At 46.9% G+C, this 16,435-nt stretch overlaps 1 protein-coding gene across 2 annotated transcripts in view; it reads left to right on the top strand.

Annotated features, from left to right (window-relative positions):
* Positions 1 to 16,435, top strand: part of NDRG1 (N-myc downstream regulated 1) — a 432,144-nt gene that overhangs the window by 358,339 nt on the left and 57,370 nt on the right. For both annotated transcript variants that reach the window (XM_069621660.1, XM_069621661.1), the window contains one exon: positions 2,079 to 2,126. In XM_069621660.1, coding sequence (XP_069477761.1) covers positions 2,079 to 2,126 — 48 coding nt within the window. The remainder of the gene's footprint in view (positions 1 to 2,078; positions 2,127 to 16,435) is intronic.

Below are 16,435 nucleotides of genomic sequence, written 5' to 3'. Positions count from 1 at the left end.
ATTAGAACAAGATACCACACATATTCTTAAACAGGCAAATACTTTTGGTCTCCCTACAGCAGAGTCATTCAGCATAACAGGCAAAGCCAAAGTCAATGGGCAAAATTCTTATATAGGATGAAGCACTTCTGATGGGTAAGCAGAAAAGTCTTTGCATAATGTTTTAGAAGTCTTTGAAGAAAAGAAGAATCAAATGTAGGGCCACAAGACGTTAGACTTGTGAGTAGTAGAAGGTGCAAGCAACTCTACAGCTAGAGGTACGTTCTCTCAGACATTGTTTGTACCTTTGAATAGAAGAATAAAGTGCAGGAGATGACTTCTGTTCTTGTGCAGCTTTGCAGATCTCACTGTTCTTAGGCCTCAGTCATGGGGGCAAGAGGGAGGACGTCAGGGGACTCCTGCACTGGGACAGTCAAAACTTGAAACCGCCAAACTTCACTTTCAGTGGCTATTCAGTGTTTCAACTCCTTGCGTCTACCACAAATGACGACACAGCGGTTCCTGGCTGTCGATGGCCTTTCCTTGCTTCTGGGGTCCCGCACTCTGAGGGGGCTCAGGCTTCGTCAGTCCTGCTTCCTGGGAGTCGGAGGATCTTCCTGGAGCAATAGGCCACCTTAAAAGCCACGCACACAATCTGGTGTTCCTCTCCCTGGCTAAACAGTTTCCAGCAGCAACTCTGTGGAAATTCAACCAGCTGCGAGATGGATGTCTAGGGGGCTTACTTTGGAGCTGATTGGTCCCACCAACTCAAAGGGAGAAGTCGGCCTTGCAGGGGCATCTCTGTTGATACGAATTTGGAGTTTCAGCACAGCAGCAGGGCTTCACCGGGAAAACCAACGGTCCAGGAGTTGCAGCAGGCTTCCTCTTCAAGTTCTTCTTTGGTTCCTTTGTCCAGTGGTCGACTCTGCCTTCCAAGCCAAAAGCCTTGCCTTTTATTCAGTTCTCTCCCATTCATTCCAGCCCAGATGTCAGTCACCCAGAAGGGTGACTTTCCTTGCCGGAAAGTCAGCTGGCCAATCACTACAGAGTGCATTTGGGTCTCCTAGGAGACTAAGCACAGGGAGTTTCGGGCACCTCCCTCACTTCCTGCCTACCCCAGACACCCTGGAGCCAGAGGTGGGCTTCACTTGTGAATCCTACCAAAAGCAAAGTGAACAATGGGACCAAACCTGGTTTGGCGTGCAGAGCAAATCTCAAGGACTGTTCCACAAAGAAATGGTGAAAAAAAACGAAATTTTTACAAAAATTGGCACCCTTGTGTGCTTTACTGTAGCTGCGAACGCAGCCTGCGGTAAATGCACACCATGGTAGTAAAAACAAAACCACTGCCACCAGCCATTCAGTGAAGAAAGGGTAACATAAGAAATGTTACATGAGATGCTAGACAAAGGGGCTTACTAAGTAACCCCTCAAGCACCCTATTGTAACATAGTGTGTGCTAGGTCTAGAAAGTTACAAATGTAAGTAAAGTCAATTTCACTTTACTACTCTGGGAAACAGTAGTTTATCCCAGAGAAATTATTTAAACCTTGGGGAAATCTGGAAGACTTCCCTCTGCCACTGCACTGAATGTGCTGTGTGACACAATGTAAAAGATGATGCCTGTGGCGTTTGTCAGGCTCATAACCAAAAGAAACACAAAGCTCAGAAATCACATTAAAATACATGTGTGGGGAAAAAGGGTCTCGCTCTCTTCAGGTTAAAAAAACCAAGTCCTCAAAATCCAGCAAAGTTGCAAAGGGTCTCTAAGGTGGAGGGAATTGGCACATTTCTGAGAATTCTCCCTAACAATGATCCCTTTTTATTATTGCCACACGTGGTGTTTGTGGTTTTTGAAATGGTAATATGTAACCCAAGAAGGAAACGCATTGGAGAAGTAGTTTCAAATGTGCAACCCATGTTTAAACTGCTGCATATTGAGACGAAAAATCCCATGTATGCTTGAATTTCTGAAATGACAATAGCCAATCGTAGTTTAGATGTTCAAATATTAGCCTTCTGAAAAAAAGGTTTAAAAAATAACTATTAAATACTTGGTCAAACTGTAATATTCTACTGATATTCTTCTAATGAAACAGGTTGAATGCAACTCAAAGTTGGACCCTACAAAGACTACACTTCTTAAGGTAAGATATTAATGGTCTGGCTTCTTAACTGCATTACACAGTTGTGGCATACTTGACTATATAAAGCAAAGTGGAATATGAGAACAATTAACTAATAATCCTTTACTTGATTTTGGAACTCGTACAGTGTCCCAGCACTTGTTGTCACTTGTCTCGATTATAAATAATTCCAACACGTTTGGTAATGTAGGTTATTAGGACCACAATGTGTTTTGTCAGTGATCACACTCTCCTTTTCATGTATAGTGTTGTATTTAAGAACTAACCACAGATTACATTTAAAAAAAAAACTCTAGTGGCTTGTATGAGAAAATTGAAGGTATTCATTTTGCAAATGCTGTAACTCACTATTGTGAGAAATAGAAGTGTGCTGTACATACGACCATTAAATCAAACTAAAGCAAAGAGGAATAAAACATTGCTTCAATTTGTTCAAAAAATCAAGCAAAAATAGGAAGATGGCTCAGTGAGTTATGGGCTGTGTGCAGTCTGCAATCACAGGTTTGAATCCTTGAAGGGCCAACTTGTCAATTTACTCTTCCAACGTCCCTATATTGAATAGCAGTGAGTCATTGGAAATTCACACCTATTATTGCAGTTCTTAAAAGCTTGTGGGACTCTAGCAAGGAAAGTTCTATGAAAGGTGATGATGATATTGATTTTTAAAGTAATCCTGTCATACTAAATATAAGTGTAGTGAAAAATGGTAGATATTGATTTCAAGGAAAATAAGAATATCAAGAGCAGTTGGGCAGAGAAAAGAAATGAGACTGCATCTGGGCTTTTTTGAAAGGGAAAAATATGCCTCAGTAGCCATATTTCAACTGGAAGCAATGGTCCATGAATATTGGACTTATGGGTAAAATAGTTGGCTGAATTGTGTGGTTTTAAGTGATGACAAGAAAAGTGTACTTTGAGAATAGATGGGTTCACCGTAACAATCCTGTTGGGGGCCATAATTTGGAGGTAACAGCCCACCATTCTGAGCCTAGGCAGGCCCAAGCAAAGTGAGGGTCTCTACGAGGGTTCAGGGCCATTACCGGCCAGGTGCGCACCCCCTGGCCCTGTTTAATGGAGTTGGGCTCCACGCATATTGCCCAAACCCCATCTACAGTAAAAAAGAAATTGCTGCCAGCAAAGTAAATGCAAAAGCATCAGTCCCTTTTCTATTTTTATGGTGGCCAAAGATGGGATGGAGTCCCACGACCAGAGCAGAAGGCTCCGGGCCAGCAGGCTTGTTGGGAGGGCGGATGTGGACAATTGTGCGAGATGTCTTGAAGTGGAAGAATGGAGGCATGGGGAGGCAACAGGAAGTGACTCCATGTTTCCTCCACACAATCAAGAAGGGCTTCAGGTGGCTGGAGAAACGCAGGTGGTACTGTGGTCTCACTCACGTGTCCAGCCACCTGATTAGCTGAGAGCCCTTCCCCCGGTGTGAATGAATCTTAAACTGTGCCAGTGAAGATGATCAAGAATAGATTTGATGTGGTCAAACGTAGGCGGTGCATTGACAAATATCTGAAAAGTGAAACGTACCCATGTCTAAATATCATGTTACTGCAGTAACCCTCGGTCTTAGAATTACCCCCAGTTCTGCATGGCATGCATCCATAGAGCAACTCGCACAGGTTTATCCATAGCATCATGAAATTCCCACCTAGTCTGCAAGCATCGCTCCGGCCACTTCCTCAGATACCCCCTCAAATATCTGCAGTGCTTTAAGTGGGCCGGGGCCAAGTGAGGCTGAGCCGGGGCTCTGCCAGGGGGCCCCCGATCCCACCACCCAACGGCGGGCAATTGTCCCACCACGGCGGCAGCCGCGCGGGGAGAAGAGCCCGCCATCAAGTCAGGCAGCTGTGACTGACAGAATTGCAGGGCAGTCACAGCTTCGCCCAAACTATGTTGCGCGGAGCTGCAGCTGGCTGGCACTTGTATTAGTCACAGCTCAGGAAATGCACAGCGTCCCCACCATTAACACCCCTTTGTCTCCACTCCCTGTTGTGACTTTCACAGCGTAAGGCTGAGAGTAAGAATTATGTTTCAGCCATGCACTGTAACCTGCAAAACATGAGTGGAGACAAAAGGGTGTTAATGTTTGACCCATTAATCTCATGGCAGAGACATTAGCTTCTGAAAGCCTTGACTTCAGGGGGAAAGGCCATAGCCTCCCAGCCATCACCTTGTTTTCTTTTTGCAAATGACCTGGTGCAGCGGGTCACATGCACACCAGGTTGTTGATGACATACTCGCTGCCAAGTCATCTAGAAACTGATCTCTCGTGGGTCATTGGGACGCTACTTGCATTGCTCGCAATCTTGACACTGGTTGCATATTTACAAACGACCGTTTTTTTTCACAAATGCAAGTATGGCGTGTTTATCGTTGTGTGTATACGCGTGCAATTCGACCTTTTGTCTTCTGCTGCCTGAGAGGCATTTTCTAAACAACGTACCCTCATTTTCGATTAAATGAAGCAATGTGCAGCAACGCTGGGAACAAAATCCATTAACTGCATGCTAACATTAAAACTAGCCCGCTACATTTAGGTATATGAATGTATATCTTGGCCCGTGAACTCGTGTGTAGTTTAGGGGCATGAGGCTCAGGCAGCATACATGGACATGGGTCTGAAATATCAGTTGTTTTCTTATTTCACTGAACAAGGACAGTTGCATCAAACAAGGTTACACTTTGGGGCTACACTGCTGTATACTGTAGCATAATATCACACTTTGTCACTATTTGCTACACCAGGACTTTAAGTGCTGCAGTTAAGACGCAGTGCAATTAAAATGATTTACCCAGCATCACAAGTTTTGGTTGCACCAGCACTGTTGCAGTATGCGCTTAGTTATGTAGACGAGACCACCACTGTTTATTTTTACATGGTTTTCTTTAGGCCACGCACATCCAACAAGCCATGCCCCAAATGAGGCCCCCCTCAATTTCTTACCCCACTTAAAGCACTGCATATCTGCATCCCATATGCTATTGCATATGGGGTTAGCCCCAGCATCTAAATGTGTTATGTTACGGACATCTATGGAGAAGAAAGAAATATTGTCCGACCAGGCAGTGGTCAAACCTGTGCATTGGTGATCCCATTCCCCGCAAAGGGGCACCCTACTAATCAAACACTATGCACATAACAAGGGCTCTAAGGTGCATGTTCTTAAACTGCCCACACATTCCTGTCCTATACCCCATAAAGTACCCTCATGTGAAATGCTCTAACCATGATTTCCACCTTCCATCTACATGATACCCTGTAAGGTCCCATGGATCAAGTGATCTGATCTGCGCACCCTCAGATCCTGCAAATAGTGCTTCATACCATATACACCAAAGGCACCTAGAAATCTAGCGATCGATGTCCTTCATTTCAGAACCTGCATATCCCCATTAAAGTCTCATGCACATATACCAACACGTGACCTACACCCAGAGTGATCCATGTTGCCTGTTCATTGGATGGCCTCATAGCGAGTTATTGCCATATTAACCATAAACCTGCTGCTGAGCAAGTGATTTAAGCTGCTTGTTCTTACAGTGCTCAGCATAGTAAGAACTCGAGTATTCTTCCAATAAGATGCCTACATAATATGTAACCTAAGCTCTGTGTTTCAGTGGTCCGGTGTTATGGATTACAACACACAATACTATACACCCTATGTTAACTATACATCATGTGATCGAAGTTGCATATTGCATTCTTGCAATGTACACTATAAGGCCCCTACATAACAAGTGAGCTAAATTGTATGGTCTTTCTTTGTCCCCCAGATTAATCATTACAATACTCCCACTTTCGTCTAATTTATCCTATACTGTACACGCATATGAGGTCGACCCATAGTAAGAATTGTAATGTGCGTATATTCTCACATTATACTCCTAGTCATATCAAGCGATGCAAGATTCTTGCACATAATGCTCCCTCTGCCCTCCCCCTACATAGACCGGTCATTTCCATGCCCAACACCTGCACGTCACCTACCGCACCCACTCCTGTCCACAAACCTTGGGTCATTAAACCTCGGCTATAACCTGTCCTTAAGATGGCAATAGCTGGAAGCTGGTGTGAGATACCTGGACCTTTGTTAGTGCTTGGCAAATGACTAATTCCTATACACAAGCCAAAACTGTTGGCTTTGCCAATGCTTGCAAATTGTCTGCTTGCTTTGAGAGCTTGCACCAGACTCTAGCGCCCTGTCTTTAGCCACACTTCAATGTCTTCCCTTTTCAGCCTGCCTTCACTTTTATTTTCTTTGCATAGTTTGCAAATGTATTCATGGGCTCGCCCACAATTTTTTTCGTCTATTTTGTCTACGTGCCTTCTTGGCCACTTTGTTGTTCTTTATTTCTTTTGACTCTCTCGACTTCCCTGTGGCATTATCTAGTCTTTTTACTTTTTTTTTTCTTTTTTTTTTTCCTTCTTGCCGTCTGGGTTCCGAAACTCTGGAATGTTCCTTATTACTCTTTAAATTCTTATCCTATGCTTTTTACTTTTCGAAGTTATATGCAATGACATTGTTTCATGTTTGTTCAGTTCGTAAATATGTCTAAACTTTTGTAATGGTTTATTTAATTCTGTTGTCCTGCTCTCCCTCCTTCCCAACTGGTCGGGATCAGAAAAGGCTGGCTTCCAAAGATAGCTGCCTCTTAAAGAACTTTACTAAAGTTTATGGTTCACTTTTACATGTGTTCCACGCTTCACCCCTACGTCACCAATTGCCCTTTCCAGTTCCTGTTTTTTCCACCTCGTGGCAGGGTTGGAATTGCTGCGTCCTGTGACAGCCTATTTTTTGGGCTGTTACTTTTTGCTTTGCACTCCCTGTTTTTCTTTGTCTTTAGAGTGGTGCCGCCATCTGACGCATGCCGTATACCAAGGTATAAGGGGTCTTAGATGAGCTAGTCATTTTATATAATAGGCACATAAAGATACTAAGCTGCTAACATGTTGCTTCATGGACAATCTTTGGTCAAAAGTGATCCCGAGTGGTTTCATGTTTTTTTAAAGGAATTATGGTATCTTCACCCAGCTGAAAACTCTCATACTTGAACCAAGTTTATTTAAAGTATGAGAGGATCCAATCACAAGAAGCTCGGTCTTAGATTTGTTAAGTTTCAATTATGGAGAAGACTTTTTTTAATGGCCAGTTCATCCACGGTATGTGCGCTGGATGACGCATTGAATACGTGGGAGGAACATCTGATTGAAAGAACGTTACAGTTGGTAAGTAACTTGTTCTTCTCATGGTGTAACATAGCAAAAAAAGGGTCTGTGAAGATATTGTAAAAACAAGGGGAGGTACAAGCTCCCTGTGGCACCCCACAGGAGATCGTAACCGGTTTCGGATTTTGCTGTGCCACAGAACACCCTACTGTCCCAATTATTAAGAACCTGGCTGCAAGGGGTGAAAAGTTTGCAACTTCATGCAACCTGGTGCACATAATATGGTCTCAGCAAGCCTTCAGGTCTCCACAGTCAAAGGATATTTGGCAGCCTTGTCTGTGTTCAAGAGGCCCCGGATCAAGGTTAATTTTTACAATCCCGGATATGGCTCAATTCCTGAAGGGCCTAGTGAATACGGTTCTGCCAACTCCCTTTGTTATCCTAGATAGGCATCTTAATCTGGTTCTAACCTTCTTAATGGTGGCTCCCTTTGAGCCCATGCATACCGGTTCTTTGGGGCTGCTCTCTTTAAAGACTGCTTTCTTAGTTGACATAACATCCGCCAGGCGGGATAGTGAATTACAGGCCCTTTGCAGCAATCTGCCCTTTTTGCGGTTCATTCGAGAGAAGGTCTCACTTAAAGTAAGGCCAGGATTTCTACCAAAGGTAGTATCAGTTTCATTTGTCTTTTATCCACCCCCGCTCCCTGCTAAAAAAGTTTCCACCATCTGGATCCCAAAAGCGCCATGAGCTTCTATGTTGTAAGGATGTCTGAACTTCGAAAATCTGATCAACTTTTTGTGGCCTATTCTCTATCCCTTAAAGTTCTGGGGGTGACTAAGCAAACACTCTCCCGGTGGCTAATTTTGTGTATAGTGGAGTGCTACCAGTATGCAGGCAGGCTGCTGCCTTCTCGCATCAGGGCACACTTTACTAGGGTGGTCTCTGTTTCGACTGCCTTACAAAGAGGGGGGGGGGTCCCAGTTGGTGAGATTTGTTGTGCGGCAACATGGTCATCCTTTCACACGTTCACTAGACACTACAGGCTGGATGTTGCCCATTGAGGCTGATGCAGGGTTTGCCAGGGCAGTGCTGCAAAATATGTTATAACTTTCTTCCTGCCTCCTTTGCCTTACTGTTTGGAGTCTATCACACGAGGAATCTGTAGGAGAAAGGCAATCCATTGAAGGAGAAATTGCAGGTAAATGTTTTCTTGCCAGTTTCTGACCCCTCGCCACCGTCGTATTGGAACAGTCAAAGAAGAGCCATAGATGGGACCCCCTGTATTGTTTCTATACAGCATTGAGTGTTTGAGAGACATTATGCACTCACAGCCATAGAGAATTTACCCTTGCACTGTAAGTGTGGAAGGATCTTGCATGGAAGAAAGGCAAACGGAAGGATGCTGCCTGCCAAGATGTCAGAATGCATCGGCGAATATCGTGGTTTGCCGGTAAATAAAATCTGACAAGGATGAAGTGATGTCTTGAAGATATATGAACCTATGTTGAAACAATATCAAAATGTTTAATAACAATGTTACTGAAGCATTAAGAGTAAAAGGAACCTAAAGCTAAAGTTATCATGGATCTAAAGAAAATGAAGTAACTTACTGACCAGTAACTGTAAATACGCAGTAATGCAAAGTAGAAAGACGACATGTAGAAGCTTGGTATAGGGGAATATATAACGTGGCAAGGACGGCCATAGTAGGAAAATAGACGACGGCTCACGTCGAATTTAGCTAAGCTACCTCAGACAGGCCAAGGCTAGAGGAATCAGGAGACGCGGAAAGACAGCCCTGTGAGCAGACGCGATCATAATTCAAGGTTGGCCCAGAACGAAGATGCTATTTTGAGGGATAAGTGCAAAGCACAAAGGGAATACATGGATAAACTCTGAATGTGGGAATTTCTTAATAGATGAAACAAGACAAACATCTGGGAGCCAAACTGCTGGTCAAATGTTCATATGAGAGAGTGAGCAAGTCTCTAGAGGCCAAGGGGAGCGACGGCACCTTGCATAATTAAATCAAATGTCATTAAATGAAAGGCTGAAATTGACCAATTTGTGATCCTTCGAGACACGACGGAGAAGTCAAAAGCAAAGGCTATTGATTCGAGCCTTAAGGTAAGATAGTGGTGTGCTCACACTCCCTTGAATGTTCCAGAACAGTGAGCAGTAACAAGATAAACTACAAAACAAAAGACTTTGGCTGATGGCCTACCACTTACAATGATGGACTAATTGGGAAAATGGGGAGTGGTCTGACGGGATTCAAAACACCTACGTTTCGTTTCACATGTGTTGCTGAGGAGCTAAAAGTCCAAGGTTGGGCTAAAATGCCAACCGATCATTGGGTTTGGAGGAACAACCTAACGTACAAAGTTGCTGGAGTCAATCCACTGTTTTGTTCACTATAATCAGTACTATGTGTTTAGAGGTAGTTAAAGGTGTGCCCTACAGACCAGGTGTAGCCAACGAAGCACTGATCCTTATATATTCTATAAGTAGATATGTTCCCTTCACTAATCCCTTCCCTTAATAGGTTTTGTATTTTGCCACATAGAATGAGGTCATAGATGATGCATATTGAGGTATAAGACCTCCATGTAATCAAGCTACTGTGTGAGTGTTGGTCAGGTCTCCCTGCTTTATTCTACTGAGAATAAAGTAGTACTTTGTCATACTCTTTCAGTCTGTCCTATCATTTGCTCTAAGATCTATTATTGTAATTCCATCTAGCACAAAAGACAATTCAAGGTGCTAGAGCACATTCTATCTATGCATTTTTCTCTCGCATATTCCTCATCTCCCTACCTGTCCATCCCGCTCTGAATGTTTGGCGGTTGGTGTGCATCTTTTAGTGGACTGCCACCTAATGATAGCCCCAGGATGACCATCTTCTGATGTTCAGGTTGCATGATTTCTCTATCAAAAAATGAATACTTTTTTTCTGATGCTACAAATTGTGGTATCTTAAGGTTTTTCTTTCCCTTGGGAAACTTGTTAACCTCTTCTGGACTAGTTAGCCTTTTTTTCCTATGCAGAGGTCGAGCTTGGATGCGGTTATGGGGCGTAGTGACGTGGTGTGATCCCTGCCATCACATCTGGAACTTTCGAGCACTGAGCAAGACGGATAAACTATAGACAGCAGAGTTGAGGTCCACTACACCCCCTGTTGAAGTTTTTCCGAAGCAGCAGAGCCGAATAGGGATATCTATCGGATGAGGAATCTGCGAGAGAAGAATTCATAGAAAGATCATTACAGTAAATGTATCCATCTGGGGGTATGCCATGATTTTGAGAATTTTATTTGAGCAGTTTTGTCTCCATGGAGCATAAATAGAACACATATTATTCATGATTACAGCACTCTGCTTAAAAAAAGCATAATTTGAGTGAAGTCAATAGAATCTATGCCTTTCCGTAATTCGGGGCTGAAGACTTTCTTAAGCTCTTAATTTGCGTGTAAGAACCAGAGGTTTGGCACCACCCGACTGTTCTCTAAATGTATGATTTTTCACTGTGAACCGTCTTTATTAATGCTCTGTCCATGCCATGGGTAGTGTATCCCTTACAGAAATTCTCGTTCCACTAACCAATAGCACATTGAGTAGGTACCCCCATAAGTAACATCTGCATGCCATATATCCGGGTAAGTCCTGTGTCTCATTACCTCCCACAGTCATCTGTAGTCAATCCCTGATTGACCCTTCAAGCAAATGTTGAGATCGCCCAAGCTGAGAAGTTCCTTGTACTTGCTGCCTATAGTTGAAAGATAATGGTCCAGCCCTTCCAAAAAGGAAGTAGCCGAGCCTGGTGGTCTATAGGCAAGCAGCATTCTCATGGAGCTGCTTGGTTAAGTCCCTACAACCAAATGGCCAATCTGAGTCATCCCAATTCAACTGTTCAAAGTGGGAGGTTTCTATCTGTAATCTATGGATAGTTACAATTCCCTCTTTGTGGGGTGATCAATATTTTGAATTAAATATCCTTCTGGGAGGAGACTGTAACCTAGCATGCGATGTATCCACAAACCAGATTTGTTATAAACCGAATGTCCAGTTAGAGTTCCTCTGAGGTCCCTTATGTCAGATGAACGGGCCACTGCTGACCTCACATTTTACAAGGCTGGATTTAAAGTAGCACCTGTTCAGGACCTGGACTCTACAGGATTTGGACCACTCTTTGCTTCAATGCCCATGCTACGAATCTTGGAGCACAAAGCGAGAGAGAACACTTGTGGTTTCTCATGGTACGCAATAATTTTCCCCTCACATTTAATGATACCTCTACAGTCCCCCATAGGTATGCAAATAATTGTGTAATAATGCAGCACGATACTGACCATATGAAGTTCTTATTAAGTGGAGGGTGGAAAAAAGTCCTATGTGAATGCTTCCCTACAGCTGAGGCAAATCTATGCAGCCACTGTAATTTCAGGCTTTAACATCCTTAATCCTTAATGGGAGAATTTAGATTGCTTTGCAGAGTTTCTCCAACAAGAAGTAACAAATGAGCGCACCTTCTGGGTCTCAGAAGGGAGTGATGCAGCTATACAACAGCTGCAAGATATAAAGGACTTAACTGATGCCACAGCAAGAGCTATGACAGTTGTAGTCTGCACGTGTAGTCCTGCTTATTGGTATGCTACATCTTTACAACAGGACATTCAAGAGAAGGTTTTGGATTTACCTTCCAACAGGAATACCCTGTTTGCATTTTTGAAATACCTAACCAGCTGACGGATCAAAGTGAGTGTGACAGCAGCAAAATCTTTGAGCTCTATTTCAGTTAGCCAACCTCACCATCAGAATTTCAGGTCATTTCAAAACATGTACTACAAGTAAGAAGGCATCCTTTTCGAGGGGATTGGGTCCTCCGACATATTCCATATCTATGACAGTAATCACTACAGCTGTGCTGCTTCGGAAAATCTTCGGCGTTTGCGTCCTGGGTCGATGACGTCGATACGCCGCCCTCAAGGACCTCCTCCGACGGCCGACGTCACTGGATGTTATAAGTAGCGCACGACGCCCATAGCCTCAGTTCCGTTTTTTCCGCGAACGTGTTTGCTTCGGGAATCTCAGCGCACCTCGACTCTTTGCAGTTTATGTTTCTCGGTTCTTCGAACCTGTTTGTGGTATTTCTTTGTGAAGATGTCTACCTCGTCATCCACACTGCGTCTGGGCTTTAACAAGTGCGGGGACTGTGGGTCCAAGATGTCGGTTACGGACTCGCATGATGCCTGCCTCTGGTGCCTCGGGGAGGCCCATGACACGGATGACTGTGTCGACTGCCAGTCGCTCACGTCTAAAGCCTTGCGGGGCGCAAGAAGAAGTTATCGGTAGGTAAGGTGTCCAAGCCCCAGAAGTCGAGGTCTGCAGGGCTTTCAACGGACGACTCGAGGGGCGACTCTGAGTCGTCGTCGGAAGTCCAGTGGGTCTCGGTCCCGGAGTCGGTCTCGCCACTCCTCTGCCTCTTCGAGGCACTTCCGGAAGCGCCGTCATCGGTCGCCTTCCCCATCCTCATCCGAGGACTCTGCCCGTCGGCGGGTCGCTTACCCCACCAAGCATGCAACACCGGAGGAATGGGATTCCTTCGGGAAGAAAATGTTGGGGATTCGCGAATTGCAGGGCACTGGTCTGTCCGTGCCTCCGAGTGGGGTAGGTCGTGATCAGCCGAGAGACACCGCTCGCACGCCTTCGGGCTCGGGTGGTCGTCACGATTCGCGGGAAAGGTCCCGCTCGGACAAGGGGAATCGTTCTCGGCATGCCCGGTCTAGGTCCTCGACGTGCTCGAGACTGTGTGAACCTGTGGTGTCTTCACGGAAGACGTCGACGCCGTTGGTGCCGAAGTCGTCGGACTCTTTTGAGGGCTTGCCTTCGAAGAAGTCGTCGATGCCATTGGCGTCCTGGCCGTCGAGGGAGACGTTCGGGGCCCCAGTCTTGATGACTGTGTCGGCGCTGGCGATGCTGTCGATGCCGATTCACTCGATGCCTTTCGAGGCTGTGTCGACGGGGGTACCCCGTGGCTCAGGGGAACCACCTAGAAAGGCTCTGGCCAAGGTCAAGCATGGCTTTGGTTCAAGTTCTGTGCCTTCTTACCGCCATCTGGAGTTCATTTCAAAGGTGGATGAGGGCTCTGATGGCATGGTGCCTGACACGGTGCCAGACGAGATTCTCTTGGGCCATAGCCAGTTTGAGGACTTGAGGCAGTCCCTGCATGATGCTAGTGGGCTGGACACCTCTCCGGAGGTTTGAGTTTTGTAGGCCTGAGCCTGGCACTCATGCCAATTCTTCGTACCAGCGCCTTATGTCAAGGGTCACTGAGTACTTAGGATGGTCTGCTCCCCCGGGGGAGTTTGTTCAGGATGACCTTATGGATATCCTCGACATTGGTCCACCAACTGACCCGGTACTGCTGTTTCTTATGGCTCTACAGAGGAGGGTGGCGGCGGCTTGGACTGCTCCGGAGAGTCTCCGGGCAGTGGGCAAGTCTTTGCAGCGAAAATACCGCCCTATCCAGTAGTGACCCCTGCTACTTGTCCAAGCACCCTACTCCGGAGAGTTTGGTGGTGCAGGTGGCTACGGCCCTGGCAAAGCAGGCGTCGTACCCTACCATTCCTCCCGATAGGGACGACAAGAATTTTAACGGCTGTAGGGGAAGAAAGTGTTCTGCAGTGGGTATGGCGCTTCAGGTGGCCAACTCCATATGTGCCTTGTCTCGTTTCACGCACACTCTGTGGAACTGTTTCCTTGGCGGTTGAACATAGTCCCGAAGGAGACGAATGGGATGGTCTCCTTGCCATGGTTCAGGATGGCAAGGATGCCATGTGTGAGGCCGTTCAGTCGGGTTTGGACATGGCAGATTGCGTCAGCCGGTCCATGGCGGCGAGCACCGTGATACGCAGGTTTACGTGGTTGCAGAAGCCGGGGTTTGCTCCTGATGTGCAGGCCCAGCTCCTCAACATGCCCTTTGACGGGGAACATCTTTTTGGCAGCAAGGCTGACGAGAGCCTTGAGGTTGCAGACCTCAAAGGCTGCAGCAAAGTCGTTGGGCGCTGCAGTTCGACAACCTCCACCTTTTCGTCCTAGGGGACAGCAATGGAGGGGAGGTTCCTTTCGTTATTACTCATCCTAAAGCGAGAGGAGCTGCCAGTCATAGGGGCCACCATAGGAGTGCCAGAGGTGGAAAACAAGGTACTTGAGGTGTCAAGGCCGCTCGGGCTGTTGCCTCTTTGCCCTCCGGCAACACCGCAGCCGCTTCAGCTCAGTCGTGAGGCCATGTCCCATGGTTCGCCGGTTGCGGGAAGGCTGGCACAGCATCTTGCAGAGTGGCGCGCCATTACTGCAGATGTGTGGGTTCTGGAGATCATAACCTACGGCTACTGTCTTCCTTTCCGGCAGAGGCCTCAAGACAATCCACCGGGGAATCTCTCTTTGAAGAGTCCGGAGCCGCTCCTTGCACGGGAAATTCAATCCCTGCTGGAGAAAGGTGCCATAGAACTGGTGCCTGTAGCGGAGGGGAACAAGGGCTGGTATTCCCCTTATTTTTTGATTTCAAAGAAAGACGGGGGATTGAGGCCCATCATGGACTTGCGCGGTTTGAACAAACTCCTCAGGAAGGACAAGTTCAAGGTGGTTACTCCCTCTCAAGTCCTCCAGGCCCTTCAACTTCAGGACTGGTTGGTGTCTCTAGACCTCAAGGAGGCTTATTTTCATGTGCCGATCCATCCAAAGCACAAGTACCTGAGGTTCGCGGTTGGCGACTCGCACTTTCAGTTTCGGGTCCTGCCGTTCAGATTGACCTCCGCCCCGAGGGTCTTCACCAAGCTCATGGTAGTGGTTGCAGTGCACCTCAGGAAAGGGGGATTCACGTCTACCCCTACCTGGACGATTGGTTGATCAAGGCGCGCTCTCCCGAGCAAGTCCTGGATCATCTGTCAGTCACTTGCCACTCCCCCCACAAGCTGGGCTTCTCCCTCAACTTGAAGTCCCATTTGACACCAACTCGGAGGCTCCAGTACATCGGAGCAGTGCTCGACACATCCCTAGGGCAGTGTTTTCCTCCCCAGGTGAGGGCTCATCACATTCAGCAGATGGTGCACAAGTTTCAACTTCCCCAGACTCTCCCAGCGTTAGAGTTCTTCAGACTGCTTGGCCTCATGGCAGCCTGCATTCTTCTGGTGCCAGAGGCCAGGTTGCGGATGAGATCTTTGCAATGGGCACTCAAGCTCCAGTGCTCTGTCCTCCGGCAGGATGTTGGACAATGTTCAGGTGCCGTCTTCTGTCGGCCAGGACCTTCTGTGGTGGGCCGACAAAGGCAATCTGATGAGGGGGGCTCCATTTTGGCTGCCCTGGCTGGAAGTGACGATTGTGACGGACGCATCCCTCACGGGATGGGGAGCTCATGCCAACGAGTTGACCGTCAGCGGTCGTTGGTCTCTGTCGGAGTCCAGACTCCATATCAATCTGTTGGAGCTGAGGGCCATCAGGCTAGCCCTGAAGGCTTTTCTGCCGACTGTGCGAAGAATGTATGTCCTGATCCTGACGGACAACACTGTGGCCATGCACTACTTCAACAAAAAGGGAGGGGCAGGATCACTTCCTCTGTGCAGGGAGGCGATGCAGCTCTGGTTCTGGGCAATCCAGCAGGAAGTTTCGATCTCGGCAGTTCATCTGGCAGGAGACGAAAACGAGACGGCGGACACTCTGAGCAGGCAGAGCGCGATCTCTCACGAGTGGGAGTTGGCTCAGGAGATTCTACTGGAGATCTCTGCCCTTTGGGGGACCCCTCAAGTGGATCTCTTTGCCTCCAGTGTCAACCAGAAGCGTGAGAGGTTCTGCTCGCGGGAATTTCCTCCAAACGGAGCCTTAGGAGACGCGTTCGTGGTGGAGTGGTCATTCCCACTGCTGTACGGGTTTCCTCCAGTCGCCGTCATCCCGCAAGTACTGCAGAGGTTAGAGGCTTGGTTCCCGGATGATCCTCATTGCTCCGGCGTGGGCCCGGAGGACGTGGTACCCGGACCTTCTCGACTTGTCCATCTGCCCTCCACGTAGTCTTCCCTACCGAGATGATCTGCTCTCATGGGAGGGGGGGGGTCCGGTTCTCCATCCAGAGGTCAGGT

Source organism: Ambystoma mexicanum, chromosome 5q (genome assembly GCF_040938575.1).
Source record: "Ambystoma mexicanum isolate Mex_15411 chromosome 5q, UKY_AmexF1_1, whole genome shotgun sequence".
In the NCBI taxonomy this organism is placed as follows: Eukaryota; Metazoa; Chordata; class Amphibia; order Caudata; family Ambystomatidae; genus Ambystoma; species Ambystoma mexicanum.
This window is presented reverse-complemented; position numbering and strand designations above follow the sequence as displayed.